This window comes from Sceloporus undulatus, chromosome 2 (genome assembly GCF_019175285.1).
Source record: "Sceloporus undulatus isolate JIND9_A2432 ecotype Alabama chromosome 2, SceUnd_v1.1, whole genome shotgun sequence".
NCBI lineage: Eukaryota > Metazoa > Chordata > Lepidosauria > Squamata > Phrynosomatidae > Sceloporus > Sceloporus undulatus.
Window position 1 is genome coordinate 53,897,970 of NC_056523.1, and position 19,553 is coordinate 53,917,522.

General features: G+C 44.0%; 1 protein-coding gene across 2 annotated transcripts in view; it reads right to left on the reverse strand.

The window, feature by feature from the left end:
• Positions 1-8,601: 8,601 nt before the first annotated feature.
• CHCHD6 (coiled-coil-helix-coiled-coil-helix domain containing 6) overlaps positions 8,602-19,553 on the reverse strand; it is a 306,582-nt gene continuing 295,630 nt past the window's right edge. Inside the window, exons 9-10 of one of the 2 annotated variants that reach the window (XM_042455668.1) lie at positions 9,197-9,238; positions 8,602-9,166 (exon numbers count right to left, since the gene is read on the reverse strand). In XM_042455668.1, coding sequence (XP_042311602.1) covers positions 9,215-9,238 — 24 coding nt within the window. In that variant the 3' untranslated portion in view covers positions 8,602-9,166; positions 9,197-9,214. Of the gene's footprint in view, positions 9,239-19,553 lie in introns of both variants that reach the window. The other variant, XM_042455669.1, reaches the window with a different exon arrangement.

Below are 19,553 nucleotides of genomic sequence, written 5' to 3' on the forward strand. Positions count from 1 at the left end.
ACACAATGAGAGTGGTATATTCAGTCAGAGGCCGGTGATACTCTTCAGGCTGATGGCAACATAACTTTTTAAAAATCAATTTATTCACCCTGTACATGGATAAAAAGTGGGATAAAAAGTGGGTTTTTATCCATGAAAGCTCATGCAAAAATATAAACCAGATAGCCTCAAAGATGTTGTTGTATTCTTTCCCCCCTGCCCCTCCCTTCTTCCTTTTTATAGTTAGTTAAGAGTTTTTTGTGGGTTTTTCAGGCTATGTGGCCATGTTCTAGATTTTCTTCCTGACGTTTCGCCAGCATCTGTAGCTGGCATCTTCAGAGAATGCTTGCCTGGAAAAGAGTGGGTATATATATATACTGTGTGAGCATCAGCACAGAACAATACACATGCAAATCATTCCTGCATTCCCAGGCTCACACAGTGTGTGTGTGTGTGTGTGTGTGTGTGTGTGTGTGTGTGTGTGTGCGCGCGCACGCGCGCACACACACACACACACACAGTTTTTTCCAGGCAAGCATTCTCTGAAGATGCTGGCGAAACATCAGGAAGAAAATCTTCTAGAACATGGCCACATAGCCTGAAAAACCCACAAAAAACTATGGATGCCGGCCATGAAAGCCTTCAACTTCACATTAGTTAAGTGTACTTAGTATACTTAACTAGGGCGGGGTACAAACCGCCGCTTTGCGGCGCTCCCCCGCCGCCACCATTTGCTCAGCGCGGGAGCTGCAGCAGCCAAACCGCGCGACTCCCGCGCGGAGCAAAAAAGAAGCTCCATTTCGGAGCTTCTTCTTGCGGCGCCTCTATGACGTCGCGAGGTGCCTGGCGCGGACTCGCGACGTCATAGGCGCCGCGACACGTCTGGACGCTATGCGTCCAGTATGTAAAGATGGTGGCGCCCATGTTAGAAGTTGCGCCGCCATCTTGTACGTCTAGGGATACGTACTAGGGTTAGGGGGGTGTGGAAGCACCGCCCCTTCCTAACCCTAGTACGTATTCTATACGTACTATATGGCGGTGTGTATCCCACCTAATTTCTCCTAGCCCAACTCCACCACCAAATGGATAGAAAAATCACTAACAGTTCTGTATTATAGCAATAGCAATTACATTTCTATAATGCTTATCAGTGAACTTGCACTCCCTAAGTGGTTTACACTGTGTAAGCCAATCGCTTCTTAGTCATTCACAATCACTTCTTAGTCATGATTTTCACATCATTGCCGCAGTTATAACTCATACCTAGACCTATTTTACCAGACATTAGCTGCATAGGGAGGAGATCCATTCTCCTGGTGACCAAAGCATGGGTGAATTTTGTTTCTATCAGGTTTGGAGGGACCAGGCCAGGAGAGGTTAGGCATACTTAACTAAGTAGCTGATAACAGAATACTGGTCATTGTTCAGAAAGGAAGGAAAAACACTAGGAAAAGTATGTTTTGTTTAGGAGTGGATTTTAATTGTGCGTGTGGACATATGAAGCTATCTTATATTGTCAGCCCACTTAACCATTTAAGCCAGCACTGCCAGTGCTGACTGGCAGCAACTGTTTAATATATTGGGGACAGTACCCCCCCAAACCCCTTCTACCTATTAATTAGATAATAAATGGGGGCACATGCATCCATGCAAAGTATGTGCTGCATTGCTCATTTATGGATCCTACCACAAGGTGTGGTGGTTGCAAAAACAGAGGCACAAGGGAGTGGTGACATCTTTTTTCTATGCTTTGACATTGACCCCAGTACCTCTGTTAGTGGACTTAGAACTGAACTAGCTCAACCTCCTGAGGCTCTTTTCTGGTGGAGTAATTCCTCATTTATCCTTTTCCCCATTGAGGCTTGTGCTATCTTTCCTACCAAAGTATCTTGAGCAAGTATCTTTCTGTTCAGGCTCACTGTATATATTTCATTTATACCCCTTCCCCACACTTCTGTGGGGCTTCTGGTGTATATGGCCCCACATTATTCTATCCTCAAGGGAAGCCCTGTAACTGAATGTGCTGAAAGCAGAGGCTTCCTTTGTGACCGAGGTATTAGAGCATCGGTGGCAGTGTTTGAACCAGGCTGGAGAGGTTGCCTTTGAGTTTTCATGTCAGTATCACCTTCCCTCATCGCCTCTATTGAACCGAGTTCATTTTTTGAATGATCACATCTGTTTATGTTCCACAGACACCTGCATATCTTGAGATGACAGCAGCTCTGTGAATGCTGTAATCAGTTATTTCTCAACAGAGGAATTGCCAATTTGGTAAATAAAGCTCATTATATAAAGAACATGGAAAACATATTACACTTGCCTAAGGGGAAAATTGTCCAAGGCAGGCAGGTAAGACAACATCGGCATCTAAATTCTTACAATTTAGAGCTGCTAAAACTCGGTCAAAAACAGACTGGTCATGGAGGGTTCAAGCAAATAATAAATACCCATAAAGGGCCTTGGAGCTCCAATATTTCTCCAGGCTTTGGGGAAGCGAGAGAATGTCCTAAGATTATTCAGGCTCTCTCTTTTCTCTTCCTAGCCCATTTGTGTTTGCGCCCCCCCCCCCCCCATAGATGCAACATGGCTGGTCATGAGCACTCCTTCAATCCCCCATCCATCTTCTACTGGAGGAACTTGGCAGAGCTCTAAGATCTTCAGAGGAAATCATTCTCTCAGCTCAGTTAGCATAAGAGAATTGTTTGGTGATGACATGAGATATAATGGTGGCTGCTCTCAGCCTCTTCCATGGGAGGCTTGGCTGGCTCCTTCCATGCTTTCTTTTTGCTGGCAGGCAAAGACATTTGAGCATACTTTCTAGTGTATATTAGTAGAGGGGCTTTGTGTTGGAGATGTTTTCAGGGGCATCGCCAGTGGGGTGCGGGGTGTGTGGACCACACCAGGCGACACCTCAGAGGGAGGTAAATGTCTGAGGTTGAGGCGTGAATGTGATTTTTAGTATCTCTGCCAGGCCTTGAGATACTCTTAGAAATCAAGAAGCAAAACTGGACAGTTCCAGGTGAAGGATTTATTTACAGAGGATAAGGAGTCACTATTCACAAATGCAGAACAGAGTTCCAGGATGGAAGCAAACACTCTGATCTCCTCCTTACAGCTCACAACAACCCAGAGCTATACTAGAATTCTCACTGATGCTCACAAACACCAAGTGCACTGACTCTCCACTACTCCACAACTATAACCCACATGTTTACATTAGGTTCAACCTTATACACGCTTGGCTGATGCAACTTTATATGTACATGGCATAAGACATTACATCATTCATACATAGTCACAGGTGCAGTATTCAATACACAAGTAAGTGTCTGGCCACCTCGAGGACATTTATCACCAGATGTCCTGGCCTTGTCACACACTCCACACACACACATCATGACTGTGCAGTTCTACAGGTCTAATTTCACACCATATTATGGTGATATGAGGTGGTTGCTCAACACCTTCCCAACCTCCCACCACCACCCTCTGCCGGCCAGCATAAAAGAGGCAAGGGAGGGTGTGTGGAAAAGGATGTTGCTGCTGCCACCATTGCTTATGCAGTGTAGGAGGGGAGGAGGCAGTGGGTGGAAACATAGCAGCAGGCACGGAAGGGCACTCCATGTTCACCTTTCCCTTCCTGACTGCCTTGTTGCCCTCCCCATCTTAGCCATCCCCCAACCGCTGCCCCACCAGTTCCTTCCAGGTCTGTCTGGGCAGGAAAAGGAGGTGCCAACAGTGGCCCCTGGATTCTCTCCTCCCCTGCATGCCCAAGTGCCCCACGTGATGGTGATGATGATGAGGAGGAGGAGGAGGAGGCGGTGGCGACTATTTCTCTCCCCCCCCCCTGTGCTGCTTGACTGAGATGCCAGGCTACTGCCACCATCAAAGAGCTGCTGGAGGAGGAGGAGGAAAGTGTGCCACAGTCAGAGTGACAGAGGGTTCTGCTGGGCTGGAGGGAGGGAATGAGGTGGGAGGACAGAGGCAGTCACCACCTTCTGCTGCCCCCAAGCTCCGGCCCCAAAGCAGAACAAATGCTGGAGTGACCAGGCTCTTGCTGCTGTGCTCCTTATGCTGCTGTGCTCCTCATCAGAGTCCCCACTGAAGCACACTCTCTTTCACAGGGCCCTCCTCCACTCCCTCCTGAGTGGACCCCTCAGCCAGGGTCCTCCATTGTGTCCCCCTAGGGCTGCCTGCCCACCCTTGGGAAGCAGCGCCTGGGCTTAGGGAGGCGTTGGGGGGCAAGATCACTGCTGCTCCCTCCCTCCCAATGTCTGAGGCTGCTGTGTGCACATTCACACAGCAGCCTTGGGCTTCAGGAGGTGTTTGTCAACAGCAATCGCTGCTGTTCTCCCAGTGACACCAACCGTAGTGACACATCTGGATGTTTAACTTTCTAACATTTGATAGTTTTTAACATGATTTTAATGGGTTTTATGGGGTAATTTTAATTGTTTTAAAATTTGTAAATGTTTATTAATTTATTATTTCTGGAGTGTAAACCTTGGGTCTCATTCTGGAAGAAAGGTGGCATAAATAAATATATCTTACAGGCATTACTCTGGTGCTGCATAGTGCCCTGTCCATGCTGTTTTCTTTTAAAATTTACTGCACATAGTAATAACATCCTTTTCGAAGATAAAGCTGTGTTATTCTGTAGAATCAGTATGTAGAAAGATCTTGCGGCACCTTTGTGACTAACTGAAAGAAAACAGTTGGCAGCATGAGCTTTCATAGACTTCAGTCTACTTCCTCAGATGTTTTTGGTGGAGTGGTAGTCAGGGACAGACTGTGCCATAGGTATGTGAGAATGTCAATTCAAATTAAAAATCCTTTGGGTATTGAAATGAAGTAACAAATCCAGTTTTAAATATGATCATTTGTGGACAAAGGCATAGCCATTGGATATGGAAATGAGGTAGTAAGACCAGTTTGGCAACTAGCCTGTAGGTGTGGAAAATAGATGAGTGTGGGACACTCTGCTGAGGATGGGGTCAGATAGTGTTGAAATGTGTGTAGTGAGTCGGGAAACCATTATCCCTGTTCAATCTATTGCTGAGGGACTGTAGTTTATGAATTCCAATTCTGCCCTTTCTTTTTCTAATCTACCTTTGTAGTTCTTTTGTTCAAGGACCACTGTTCTGAGGTCTGAGATGGAATGCCCTGGGAGACTGAAATGTTCTGCCACCGGTTTTTGTGTATTGCCATTCCTAATGTCTGATTTATGTCCATTTATCCTCTGGCACAGGGACTGGCCTGTTTGCCCAATGTAGAGTGCTGATGGGCAATGATGACATAGTATGACATAAATCACATTTGAGGATGAGCATGTAAAGGTCCTCCTAATATTGTGGGTGATGCCATTAGGTCTTGTAATGACATTTCCTGGATAAAAGTGTGAGCAGCGTTGGAATCTTGGTTTGTAGCAAGGCTTGGTACCTGTGTCCCCATCTATGGCATGTGTCTTTCTGTGGGTGAGTACCTGTTTGAGGTTTGGAGGCTTTCTGTAGGCGAGTAAAGGTCTGCCACCAAGAGCCCTTGTAAGAGTGGCATTATTGTCCAGAATGGGTTGTAGTTCATTGATGATGCGCCTGAGTGGTCCCATTTGAGAGTTTTATGTGACCATTAGTGGGTTTCAGTCATTTTCCCTTTTCAATCTGTTCTATAATAGATTGATCCTGGGTACAGGTCTTGCCTTGTTTATTTGTTTTTTCACTTCATATGTTGTGTACTGTAGTTTGAGGAATGCTTGTTATAATTCCTTGAGTTTGGCATCCCTGTCTTGTCCATCCATCCATTTCCATCTAAGCTTAAACAAGTGGTGGTTAAACCACTTCTGAAAAAACCCTCCCTGGACCCTTTGATCAGAAACAATTACAGACCAGTCTCCTTATTACCATTCTTGGGCAAGGTGATCAAGAAGGCGGCTGCCTTCCAACTCCAGGTTTTCTTGGATGAAGCCAATTATCTAGACTCATTTCAAACTGACTTCAGGGTGGGCTATGGAGTTGAGACTGCCATGGTTGCTTTGGTTGATGATCTCCGTCTGGACATCGACAGGGGAAGTGTGACCCTGCTGGTGCTCTTGGACCTCTCAGCGGCATTCGATATCATACACCATGGTATCCTTCTGGAATGCCTGAGGGAGTTAGGCATTGGGGGTTCCGATCCTACCTCTCAGGTAGATTCCAGATGGTGAGGCTGGGGGATAGCTGTTCCTCTAAGAGAGAGCTGACATCTGGCATCCCTCAGGGTGCCATTCTATCCCCCATGCTATTTACACGAAGCTACTGGGAGAGATCATCCGGAGACATGGGGCACGGTGTTATCAGTATGCTGATGACACCCAAATCTATTTCTCTATGTCTCCGACTCTTGCAGTGACCAAGGATGGCATCTCTCCTCTAAATGCCTGCCTTGAGTTGGTAATGGGATGGATGAGGGAAAACAAACTCAAGTTGACTCCAGAGAAAACGGAGGTACTGGCGATAGGATCCCTGGGCCCAGGCAGAGAACTTTTCCAACCTGTCCTGGATGGGGTCACACTTCCCCTAAAGGATGAAGTTCGCAGTTTGGGAGTACTCCTAGAGCCACCTCTGCAGTTGTCATCTCAAGTAGATGCGACGGCTAGGAGTGCTTGGTATCAACTTCAGTTGATACACCAACTGCGCCCTTACCTGGACCAAAAGGACCTTGAAGCAGTGGTACTTGCACTGGTAATCTTTCGTTTAGATTTCTGTAATGTGCTCTACATGGGGCTACCTTTGTACCAAGTTCAGAAGCTTCAATTAGTTCAAAATGCAGCAACTAGATTGGTCACCAGAGCATCGAGGTTTGACCATATAACACCAATACTAAAATCTCTGCACTGGCTGCCGATTAGCTTCCAGGCACAATACAAAGTGTTGGTTATTACCTTTAAAGCCCTAAATGGCTTGGGCCTGAGTTACTTGAGGGAACGCCTCTCCCTACACAATCTGCCCTGCACTCTCATAATAACTGGGAAGAAATCACTACGTAAATACCAGGCTAGTGACCACTTCCCACAGAGCATTTTCCGCCGTGGCCCCCAAGTTGTGGAATGATTTGCCGGAAGAGATCCATTTCATTACCTTGGATGCTTTCAAGAAGGCACTGAAGACGGATCTCTTCCGGTGAGCCTACCCACCAAACCTGCTGTAAAATTCTCACCTCTGTCAGTATTGTATGTTTTTTACGGAGAGTCAACCAGCTGTATTGTATTGATAGTAATATATATATATATATGCTATGTATTTAATATTGTTGAAATTTGCTGACTGCTGTAATCCCGCCTCGATCCACAGGGAGAGGCGGGAAATAGAAATATATTATTATTATTATTATTATTATTATTATTATTATTATTATTATTATTATTGGTCTGAGCAGATGCGATTGTGTAGGAGGGCTTGGCTGTAGACTCTAGATGTGGTGGTGTGTTCAAGGTGGAAACTGGAGGCATGTAAGTATGTGTAGCGGTCCGTGGGTTTGCGATATAGTGTGGTGCTTAGGTGTCCATTTTGACCACCACCACAGTACAGATATAAAATGGACAAAATGGAGAGGGCCGAATCTAGTAGCACTTTTGGGATGAACTGATTTATTTTAGCATAAGCCTTGTGGATTTCAATCCACTTCCCCTGTGGTCCTGTTGGAGTACAATATTCAAGCTGCAGATGTTTAAGTACAGTTACATAGTTGTATGGGTTGAGGGTTGCAGAAACACTCAGCTTGGATGCTGATCTTCAAAGTTATATAAAATGACAGCAGTCTATCAAGCAGCTGGCCTGTTAAGTCTTGGGTGTGAAAGCACTGCATTCTGCTTACTCAAATGTCAAATCCCTTGAAGTAGGAAAATGTTTTGAGGAGAATCATTTTGTTACATGTGTAAATGCAATGAGACCATATTTATGAATATATACAGTGTGTCATGAAATCATTGTATCTGTTCGTATTCTAATAGTTTGGAATTTGTGTATATACCCAAATTCAGCTATTTCTCTTCCCAATTTTCCTTTGATTTTTTTGTTCTGTTCCAGAATAGCTGCTAGTGGGTCAGAGACTGAATGTTCAGGAAGGCTGAAATGCTCTGAAGCCAGGTTTTTGGTTCAAAGGTCAAATTTGTGTCTCATTTGTACAGATACTGTCCTTTTTGTCCAATGTAGAGTGTAGAGGGGCACTGCTGACAGGGGATGACATATATCACATTGCTCATTGGAAGATGAGCAAGTGAAAGCACCTCTGATGTTGTGAGTGACATTATTAGGACCTGCAAGGTTGTTGCCAGAGTATATCGTGTTCTTTACATCAGGTGTTCCCAACCTTTTTGACTCACGGAGCCATTTTTAGAATTAATTTCTATGGCAGAGCCCCTAAGAGGCCTACCCTATGTCTAACAAATTTATGATTAGTGTTTCTTATTGTTTAATTTCATTCAATGTTTATTTATTTCATTTTCCTGGAGCAGTTGTAGAGCACCTGGGAAGTGCACATGGAGCCCTAAGGGCTTTGCGGAGCACAGGTTGGGTGTTGTCTCAACAATGAGACAAGGAGAGTCTTCCTAAGTTCATGTTGGAAATAGAAAACACTAGGTTACAGATATTGACCATTAAACACTCTTTATTGTTCTTAGGAAGAAGCTTTGGAGGGGAAGTGGAGGAACTCTCTTTCTTTCCAAACAAGATGAACTCTAAACCAGTGGGGCTCTAGCATTGTCCCATGTATTTCAGATGCCTTGTTTGAAAGAACGTGAACACAGGCAACATTTCTTAGACATATCCAAACACACTGGATAATACTGAAACAAAGGATTTCACAGACTTCTTTTTTTGAAAAAATTGAGGCTTCTGACTTACCAGCCAATTTTTTTGGGGGGGGGGGGGGGGGGGAGATCTGTTTGTGGAAATTCATCTCTCAATGACAGAAAAATAATAATGATGGTGACTTACATTTTGAAGATCTATGCTTCCCAGGCATAAAGCCCTTCACTCCCCCCCGCCCTTTCCCCAGTCCAAATTCATCAATTAAGACTGACACATAGAGGCATCTGGATATGGATTCATGGTGCTTTTGTGGACCATTACAGAGAGAAGGCACTCATTGCATCAGCATGAATTTGGAGGATGCTGGGCTTCTAAGAGCTTCTGTGGTCCCCTGTATTCTGCACTTTGCTTCTGTGGTCCCCTGAATTCTGCACTTTGCTGGCAGCTGGGCTTTAATCGAAATGGACCAACAATTCCTAAGAGAAATAAAAAGAGAAGAGATGGTCATTGCTTGATTAAGCTGCAGAGCTGACAATGTAACACAGAATGCAGCAAGAACTGACTTGTACCAAAACTTGAAAAGAAAAGCACAACCTCTATATCCTGAGTAGCATCACAACCTTTTTTCTATAGCGAAAATTAATTTGAAATGTTGAAAATTATGAAGCTTATTATTTCTATCATATTTATTTACACAGCACTATCAATATAGGGGCCTAAATACCCTAAAGGCATCAGATCCTGCCTAATCTTGGAAGCTAAGCAGATTCAGCCCTGGTTAATACTTGGATGGGATGCTGCCAATGAATAGCATGTGCTGTGGGTTACATTTCAGAGGAAGCAATGACACCCTTTTCTGAATATTTCTTGCCTAAGAAAACTGTATGAAATTGATGGGGCTGCCATAGGTGAACAGGCAACATGAAGGCACATGTGCACACGTACACTTAGAGAGCCAGCATCATTAACACACCCAAAACCTCTATGCTGTATACTTGGTTTCATAATTTCTTATCGTGACATCTGGAGCCAGCCATGTTTTAAGATATCGTTATGGCCTTTGGAACACTATGAAGTTTCATGTGGGAAAAGCACATTGACCCAAAGACATGCAGAGAGTCTAGATAATACAATAATAAATGCAGAATGAGTTGCTAACCACTCTGCCCTCCCTCCAGGCTTTCCACATATCCTCTTGCACTGGAGACAAAGGAGGTCCCATTGCACTAAGGTGAGTAAGTCCATTTCTCCTACCTACCTTGTGCTGTGTTCCCAGCCAACTTCCTTTACTATCTATCTTGAGGTTGGCCCATATCTAATCAATGTTTTGCTAATATGGAATTAAGACCATCAATCAAAACTGCTCTTTTTGTCAATTCCATTAGAAAGCAATCCAATTCTTTGTACTTTGTGTAGGCATGTTAAGTATCCCTTGAGGATACATAATAGGATATAAATATCCACTCCAAACATGTCCAGTTTGTGAACATTGAAGCTCTGTCCAAGTGTCCAGAGCTTCCTCCTTCTATATCACCCTCAGACGCTGTCTGAACCACACACTGCTTTCTGTGGATTCTTCTTTAGGAGTTGTAAATGTTACCCTCTCTAAACTCTATTTATTTATTTCCAAAATTTATATCCTGTCTTTCTCCCGCAGTGGAACTCAAGACAGGTCAAAACATATCAAAAAATACAAGGCTAAAACATTGAATACAAAAGTTAAAATAAACACTACTAACAACTAAAACATAGATAACACAGTCTAAATCAAATAATAATAATCATAATCATAAAACATTAAACATTAAAACAGCACTTAAATAGAATCTAGCCATCAAACTCTTGCCTGAATAAAAATGTCTTCAGTTGCAAACCTGTACTTTGATTAGCCTTGTATGGTGCTTCTGACTGAATTGTAATTTGTATGATTGTTTGCATTCTTGCATATTCCTAAATAAAACTTTCTTCATTCACAAAATCTGAAGTCCTCCCACAGTTAATACTGGTATACATAGGTGAAACAATTCCTCAAGTTGCTGATCTCTCTCAAGCCTCCTTTAAGCTAAGTAGTTCCCCCAATATTTAAGTTAGACACTGACACAATTGGTGGAGTTCCCAAGTCTTTCTCACCCCTTTTTGGATAACAGTGTAGTATACTGATTTGGCTAGGAATCTGGAGACTAGGGTTGGATTAGCCATGGAAACCCACTGGGTGACTTTGGGCAAGTCACACCCTGTCAGCCTGAGAGGATGGCGAAGGCAAAGGCAATCCTCCCTGAACAACGTTGGCCAAGAAAACCCCATGATAAATTCACCTTAGGGCCACCATAAATCAGAAATGACTTGAAATCACACACATTATTGCCACCAATATGCTCTATATACCTCCCCTCATGTAGAAAAATAGGGTGGAGGTTTAAAGCTAAGAGGAATTTTGAAAGTATGGTGTTTGTACTTCCCTTAGTTGCAAACCAGAAGTCAGTGTAGTTCTACAGAATGAAGTAACAAGCTCCTTCCTGTCCTGAATTCCACGCTTACAACCATTGCAGTTCCAAGCATCACAGTGTTGCCAACTACTATTATTTACTTGGACATTTTAAGCCACCTTTCCACTACAAATTCCCTCAAAGCAGTTCTAGGAATACAAAAATGAAAAATAAAGAACACAGACTAAAAAAAGGAATCTCTGGTGCGTTACAGACTGCCCCTTTGGGGTGGCCTGTAGGCGCTCCTCTCCCCGCTGGATTGGGGCCTCAGCTGCCAGAACAGCAGCCTCTAGGGCCCCAATCCACCGCTTTCCAGGCCGCGGGGAAGCAGCAAAAAGCCGCTTCCCCACGGCCTGGAAAGGGGTGTCCTTGGGGCTTCATGCCCCAAGGACACCCGGTGGCGGCGGGGAGGAGGAGAAAGGGGCCGCTCGGCCCCTTTCTCCCTTGCATCGCTGGCGCAGTTGTCTAAAGGCTGTGCCAGCGACACAAATCGCGGAAGGAGCTCCATTTCAGACTCCTTCTAGCGCCACGGAAAGGGCACTCTATGCGCCCTTGCGCGGTGCTCACGTCCGCGCCGCCCCGTTTGGAGGTGGCGTGTTCGTGCCATCGTAATGGCGGCCCTTGTGTGGAACGGGTGCCGCCATTTTGGACGAGCAGAACGCGTATTAGGGTTGGGGGCGTCCTTTCTAACCCTAGTACGCGCTCCTTGCGTACTAGGATGCCTGTCTGTAACGGGCCTCTGACTCTGAATACTATTAAAAGCTAAACAGGATTGACTTAGTGTGACATCTCAAAGTTAGCTGCAGTGCTACTAGATGAGTGGATCTAGGAGCTACCACCCCACAGAAGGCCATTTTTTCACATCCATTCCCATTAACATCCAGAGGTGAGAGAAATGCAGCAGGGCCCAGAAGAAAATCTCAACAGATGGGTAGGATCATGTAGAAGAAGACTTTCAAGCAGGGAAAGAAGATTCTGAGTACTGTTTAAGGAGTACTGCTCCTTAAGCCTGATACCACCTCATACTCTAATGCTTTTATCACTCCTACCTTCATTCCTGCTAGTAGCTCTCAAGAGCTAGAAATTTACTTCCTTTATTTTGGGCTTTTCCAAGCAGCCTTCTCTTACTTTTATTCTCATCCTTCATTGTGCTCTGCCTCCTATCTTTCGTTTTTTTACTGCCCAAACAGTTCTGTGAAATTTCCCCAGTTTTCAGTTTCAGCTTTTCACACAGCCCTGAAGCCGGTTCTATGCTCATGCTTTATGAGCTGGTCATAGTTTCAAACTTCTGATTCCTTTCTTCCTCACTGGGGCTATCTTGGCAGAAAGAGTCAAGCAATGTATTTCCTGATGGGAAAAGTTCAGGTTTCACTCTTGCCTGCTTTTGCTCAATTCTAGCAAAAAGATTCTGAAGACACAAAGTAAACCTCCAGCATCAAAAGAGCTTATTATTACTCTGAAGACCTCTGCTTAAAAACACCACCATTACGTTGACTCCCATTTAGCCACTGAGCAGCTACATACACACTTCTTTGAGAACCATCCCCAGCAATAGCTCCTGGTTCAGTCCTCCTTCTCCTACTGATCAAGGTGAGCCCTAGAACACAGCAGGTGAGAGGTAAGAGGAAAGGACAGATAAAATGCTGTTGGTCTATCTGTATCTGATGAAACAGACTGAGTCTATGAAAGCTGATGCCGTGAGCTAGTCTCAAAGGTTAGTCTCTTTCTCCCAGTTAGTCTCAAAGGTGCTACAAGACTTCTTTGTATGCTGAGTAAAACAACCATATCTTGAATACTGTCTTAAGACGGAGTTATCCTCCCGGCAACAGAGCTGTAAGCATTCCTTTTGCTGTTAGGTTATGGCAAGTTGTGAGCCCCAAAAGGATCAGGGACTGATTTACTATGACTTGGCAATTGCATCACTTCTTAGAAGTACTGAATCTTACAGAAAAAGCCATCAGAGACAAGAGATTCTTCTTATATGGATATATTCTTCATAGGCCAGAGCCAAAGAGACTATCTGCTGAAGGATAATCCAGTATTCACTGCATAACTTTCAGTTTTTAAACCTGATATTGCCATGTAAGGAACTATAATATTATTCATCTTTGGAAAATCTGGGATTTTTTGGTTTTCCTCTTGAGAGATTTTGTCTTTAAATTTGCTAAACAATCTGTGTTCCTCTATTTTTAGATGTTGGGCCAAAGAGTATCAACTGGCGCATCTCTGCAAATCTCACTGACAAGTGTCTGAACAGATCTACTGAGGAGAGATGTTAAGGCTTACATATCAATTGGATAAACAAAAATTCCATCACAAAATTATCAGATAACAAGCAACAGTCCCTAAAGAGGACTGAAAACAGGGCCAGCCACTGGCTTCTTAATCTGTATCTTGTGTCCCAAAAGGTTTCTTCAAACAAAAGCTGCAGTTGATGGTACAATCAATCAGAAGATGCTGCTCCCAATGGAAACATGGCAAAATTATTCCTATGAGCAGCATGTTGTGGATGGAAGGACTAATTGCCATTTCCCCCGCCTAAAGAAATGTGTTGGGCTGATGAAGGTTATGCAAGTGGCACTGTTTTGAAAATGAAATGCTTTCAATGTGAGGCTCATTAAACACTGCAAAACTATCACAGCCATGTCTTCTACGGCTGCATGGTGTGAGGGTTCAGACCCATGGGTGGCTGATGTTTTTCATGTCAGCAGATTTATGAATTCAGATTTTAGTCTGAATTTTCAGGGAGCTATCTAAAGTGCTGAATCCTATACCTCAAACAGATCCAGCACCTGGCATAATTCCTTCAAAGTTCATATTAGAATCCAGAGCAGATTCACCACCCGACTGATGATGGAGCCACCAGTAGTCATTGCCCAGACACATGAATTTGTCTGCATTAGATTTTTCTGATCCTTGGAAGATTGGGCTAAGCCTCCACTTTGTAGTCAACTGCTTTTCTTAATTCCTAAAGCAGCCAAGATCTCTTTCTCCTTCAGGATCTTCAAAAGATTACATAATAGGGCAATATCCCCAATCCTCTTTGTCCCAAAGAAGCACAATGTAGTGTTGCATGGGCAAGGCTGCTCCTTCTCACTTTCAGAGAACTTTTCTTATTGTCCATTCACAAATGCAAAAACTTTGTTTTTAAAATTTTTCTCAGACTTTGAAAATGTAGCTTCAATCCTACTTAAAGTTCTATACTGGTTTTATGGTTTTTCATTTATTGCATTTTCCACCTGTACTCCTTTTACTCTTTCTGTAGACAGTCCCAGTAATATTATATTTATACTAAGTAAATAAGCAGCAGGCAGGCCATTTCTCTTGCAGTTTCACTGGCTGCACATAATTTGCCCTTTGCTATTTCTTCTGTGCACAACAGATACAACTGGACACCTTGACAAGCTGGTCATCATTCCAATTTAAACCACTGTCACTTGCTAGTAAATGTGTGTCAAGTAGCAGAGACTTCACACAAATTTTCTACACCAGTGAAGAATTGCTGCCCTCAGAACAGTATTATCTAAAATATGCTCCAAAGGTTGTATCCATTATACACGTAAATAACTGTAAGATTGCAATGCCACTCATCACTGTAATTTCAACTCCTCTATTTTCTCTCAGCCTTTTGAGGACAGGCGTTAGTGCCAAAAAGTTCAGGAACAGTAGGGTGAATTGCCTAAGAGTCAGCATGGCATAGTGGTTTGAGTGTTGGACTAGGGCTCCAGAAGGCCATGTTTCAAATCTCCATTCAGCCACAGAATTCTACAGGTTGATACTGGATAAGGTACTCCATGGTACCTTGATCAAACAAACAGTAAGCTAACCAGCAAGACACTGTCACTTTTTCCATAGTGGTAGAATTGAAAGCTATAGCTATCTTAGTCTGTAGAATCAGTATGTACAGAGATCTTGTAGCATCTTTGAGACTAACTGAAATAAAGAAGTTGGCAGCATGAGCTTATGTAGACTTCAGCCTACTTCCTCAGATGCATAGGCAAGCTTCTCCTTTAAATCAGCACAACTGATGCTACTTTTTAAAGAAGGATTTCCCCAGGCTATATTTGATCAGTAGAAAAATAACCTTTTCCTCTCCAGTGCTGCAAATCTCCAAGACACTAGAAACACTCAAGACCTTTACTAGCTGAAACAACAATGTGGATGAGTAACAAGACAGTGTGGGAGCCACCTGCTTTAAAAAAAAACAAACTGTTGTCCATTACATGCATCTGAGCTTTATTCCACCTTATTCTCTGTCCTTCAACCATGACTACCAGATTGACAGTTAAGTTTATCACAGTGGTCCTGGAACGGGCCTGTAGCTTTCCAAAAGGGAACGTTCTGGGGACGCTCAGTGGCAGGGAATGGATTTTACCGCACAGCGGGAATGCTGCAGCCACCACCAAGCATCCCCATCCCATTCCGGATGTGTTCCCCAGGAGGTGATTTCCGGAAACGCTTCTCAAGAGTTTGCGAAAATCGCCCCCTCTGGGACGCATCTGGAACGGGATGGGGATGCTCAGCAGTGGTGGCAGCATTCCCACTATGCGGTAAAATCCTTTCCCCACCGCTGAGTGTCCCTAGAACGTTCCCTTTTGGAACGCTACAGGCCCATCCCAGGGCCACTGCGATAAACTTCATAGTCATTACAATCACTGAGACTTTTGATGCAAAGGGATGTCTGCAAGGTGGCTACGTAGTCTCAACCTTCTACATTTGCCTGGCATTACCGGCTTGCTTCTAGGTCTTGTCAGGATGCCAGCTTTGGCCATGATGTTCTTTTTTAAATTCTGCAGTGACCTTCCCATCTGCCATAGGTAAGCTTTTTAGTCACCCTATTGTGTGAGGCACAGAGACCACAAAGAAGAACAGATTGCTTACCTGTAACTGTGGTTCTTCAAGTGGTCATCTGTGCCCTCACACAAACCCGCCCTACCTCCCCTCAGTCAAGTCCCTGCTGATTTTTTCTTTGTGGCAGATTTGAATGAAGGTGGTGCTAGATTGGCGGGATTGGGCATGCTTAGCACATGGGAAAGGGTGGGGACTCATGCCAATCTGCTCAGCTTTTTAGCTTCCAAATGGGATCTCTGCGCAGGCGCAAACCCCTATTGTGTGAGGGCACAGAGACCATGAAGAAGAAGGGATATTTAATCCCCCCCCCCAAAGCTATTTGCCTGCTCAATATTATCCATTCTAGCTGCTTTTTGCTCTGCAAAGGAAAAAGTGCAGTTATTCCCTAACTAAGGAGAAAAGCAGCTGGGAGAGGTGCTTTATTAGGAAACTGCTTGAGAAAAAAGGGTTAAGTGCAGGAAAAAGGGTTGCCAATGTCAGGATTTTGCTTGGAGACTCAGGTTTTGGGCTCCATTCTCTGGGTCTCAGGCATTGAGATGCTTTTGACCTGGCAACCTTATGTTTGAGGGTTATTCATATGCTCTCAGGTCCTGTCCTTCAAGACATATTCAGAAGCACCCTTATCTTTTATTATTTTGCATGCTTGAGCAACTACTCAAACTCACATATCAACAACTCTGCTATTTTTCCCTTGCTTTTGCTGCAAGCATCCTGGATGAATGATCATTTAGCAATTTGAATGCTGTGGAGTACAGCCTAAGGAAGAACCATGAGTTATGGACCATAATTTAAAAGAGAAATTATGTCTTGCAAGCACAGATCCCTTTCTACCTGCTACTGGAGAGCACCTCTGTCTGAGATTTGCTCAGGTGAGCCATCCTATCATGTGTAACGTAGGACATTTCTGAATGCTACTGCAACTTCCACACTTCATGGAACAATTCCACATTGCAGTGGCCTAGGCAATCTTTTGATGGCATCTTTTACAGTGACATCTGCTGTGAGATAACATCTAGCCCTATTGTATCTAAATAATTCCTTTATAAAGATGCATGAACTACAGTTGGCCCTCCACATTTGCAGCTTTGACTTTTGTATATTTGATTATTCACAGATTTGATTAATATGTTCTCTCTAGCAATCTCTAGGTCCTCCAGCATGACTCTGTTGTCAACTTCTGCCAAAAGTCACTTTGTAGGATCTAGAGATTCCTAGAGAGAACACTTCTTCAGGCATTTGTAGGTCCTCCAGCACAATTTCATGGTCAACATCTGGCAGATCTTGACCAAAGAATTGCCCTCGAGGACCTAAAGACTCCTGGGGACGTGTTCTCTCAGGTTAAAAAAACCCCCATAGTGTTCTTAATTTGCTGTTTTTCCACATTCATTGAAGTTCTGTGCCTGTAAACCCAGTGAATGTGGAGGGTCCACGGAATTTAACACTTAGTACAACACCTTTAGGAGTATTTCTTTTATATACAGTCAGCCCATCTTATACATGGATTTTTTATACACGGATTCAAGCATCCATAGTTGGAAATGTTCCAAAAAAGTATAAATTTCAAATATCAAATCTTGATTTTCCATTTTTTATAAGGGACACCATTTTGCTATGTCATTATATTTAATGGGACTTGAGCATCCACAGATTTTGTGATACACGGAGGATCTTGGAACCAAACCCCAGCGTATAACAAGGGTCCACTGTATGTTAAGTTTTTAAAAGATGCTTCTCTCTTTTAAAACATTCAAGGTTGAAAAAAGTCTTAAGAACAGCAATAGTGTTAAATGAAACAAACTTTTTTTCATTGTTAAATACTGAGCTTGTATGAATTTCTTTGGCAAAACACACAAACACACACCAAGTAGTAATCATCACAAATACAGTCCAGCTTTTCATATTCATGATCTGAGTAGGGCTTATACACTCAGCCAGAGTCAGAAACCTGCAAAAAATAACAAAAGGAAATACTGGTACTCTGAGGATTAGAAGAGAGTTGAGCAGAATTCAGGCTTGTGAGATCCAATTCATTTTTTCATTAGAAAAACCCAGGCACTGGTACAAAAAGACACATACAGTATACAGAATTTCAATGCTGGTTTCAGGAATTTGAATACCAAAATTGAATGAAATCCTTCCATACAAACATCCACTCCTATTAACTCTGTGTTTTTCATTTCAGCAAAACAGAGTGGGCCCATGATATCCACTGGGGTTTGGTTACAGGACCCTCTGTGGATACCAAAATTATTATTATTATTTTCCGTCTGGGCATTGACAGGGGAAGCGTGTCCCTGTTGGTGCTCTTGGACATCTCAGCGGCTTTCGATACCATAGACCATGGTATCCTTCTAGAGCGCCTGGTAGAGGTGGGAATCAGGGGCACTGCGCTCCAGTGGTTCCGCTCCTACCTCTCTGGGAGGTTCCAGATGGTGCAGCTGGGAGACGTGTGCTCCGATAAGAGGGCCCTTACATCTGGGGTCCCTCAAGGAGCCATTCTGTCTCCCATGCTTTTTAACATTTACATGAAACCGCTGGGAGAGATCATCCGGAGACATGGGGTGCGGGGTTATCAGTACGCTGATGACACCCAAATAGTTTTCTCTATGTCTCCGACTGATGCAGTGACTGAGGATGGCGTCTCTCCTCTCGTGGCCTGTCTGGAGTCGGTAATGGGCTGGATGAGGGAAAACCGACTCAGTCTGAATCCAGAGAAAACAGAGGTACTTGTGATAGGTTCCCCTGGTCCAGGAATGGCGGTGGTTCCACCGCAGTCTGGGAGTGCTTCTTGATTCGTCGCTTCACCTTACAGCTCAGGTGAATGCGACGGTCAAGAGCACCTGTTATCAGCTTCGGCTTATTCGCCAGCTGCGCCCATACCTGGCCCAGAGGGACCTTGAAACGGTAGTACATGCTCTGGTAACTTCTCGATTGGATTTCTGCAATGCGCTCTACATGGGGCAACCCTTGTACCATACCTGGAAGCTACAGATGGTACAGAATATGGCAGCCAGACTGGTCACTGGCACTTCCAGGGCCAGTCACATTACACCTGTACTTAAAAATCTGCATTGGCTGCCCATTCGCTTCCGGGTGCAATACAAGGTGTTGGTTATAACCTATAAAGCCCTACATGGCTTGGGCCCAGGATACCTTGAGGACCGCCTCTCCCCATACATTCCGCCCCGCACCCTCAGAACATCTGGGCAGCAACTACTGAGGGTTCCAGGGGCCAGATTAGTCTCCACAACAAGGAGATCATATTCCATCGTCGCCCCGACCGTCTGGAATACGCTGCCCATCGAGCTCCGCTCGGCCACCTCCCTGGCCCAGTTCAGGAAGGAGCTGAAAACTTTCCTGTTCCAATTAGCATTCCCCAATACAAGCTTCAGCTAGTCCCCCCACTGACAGCAAGGGTAGCTGGCTTAAGGGGTTTTTAATATTGGTTTTAATA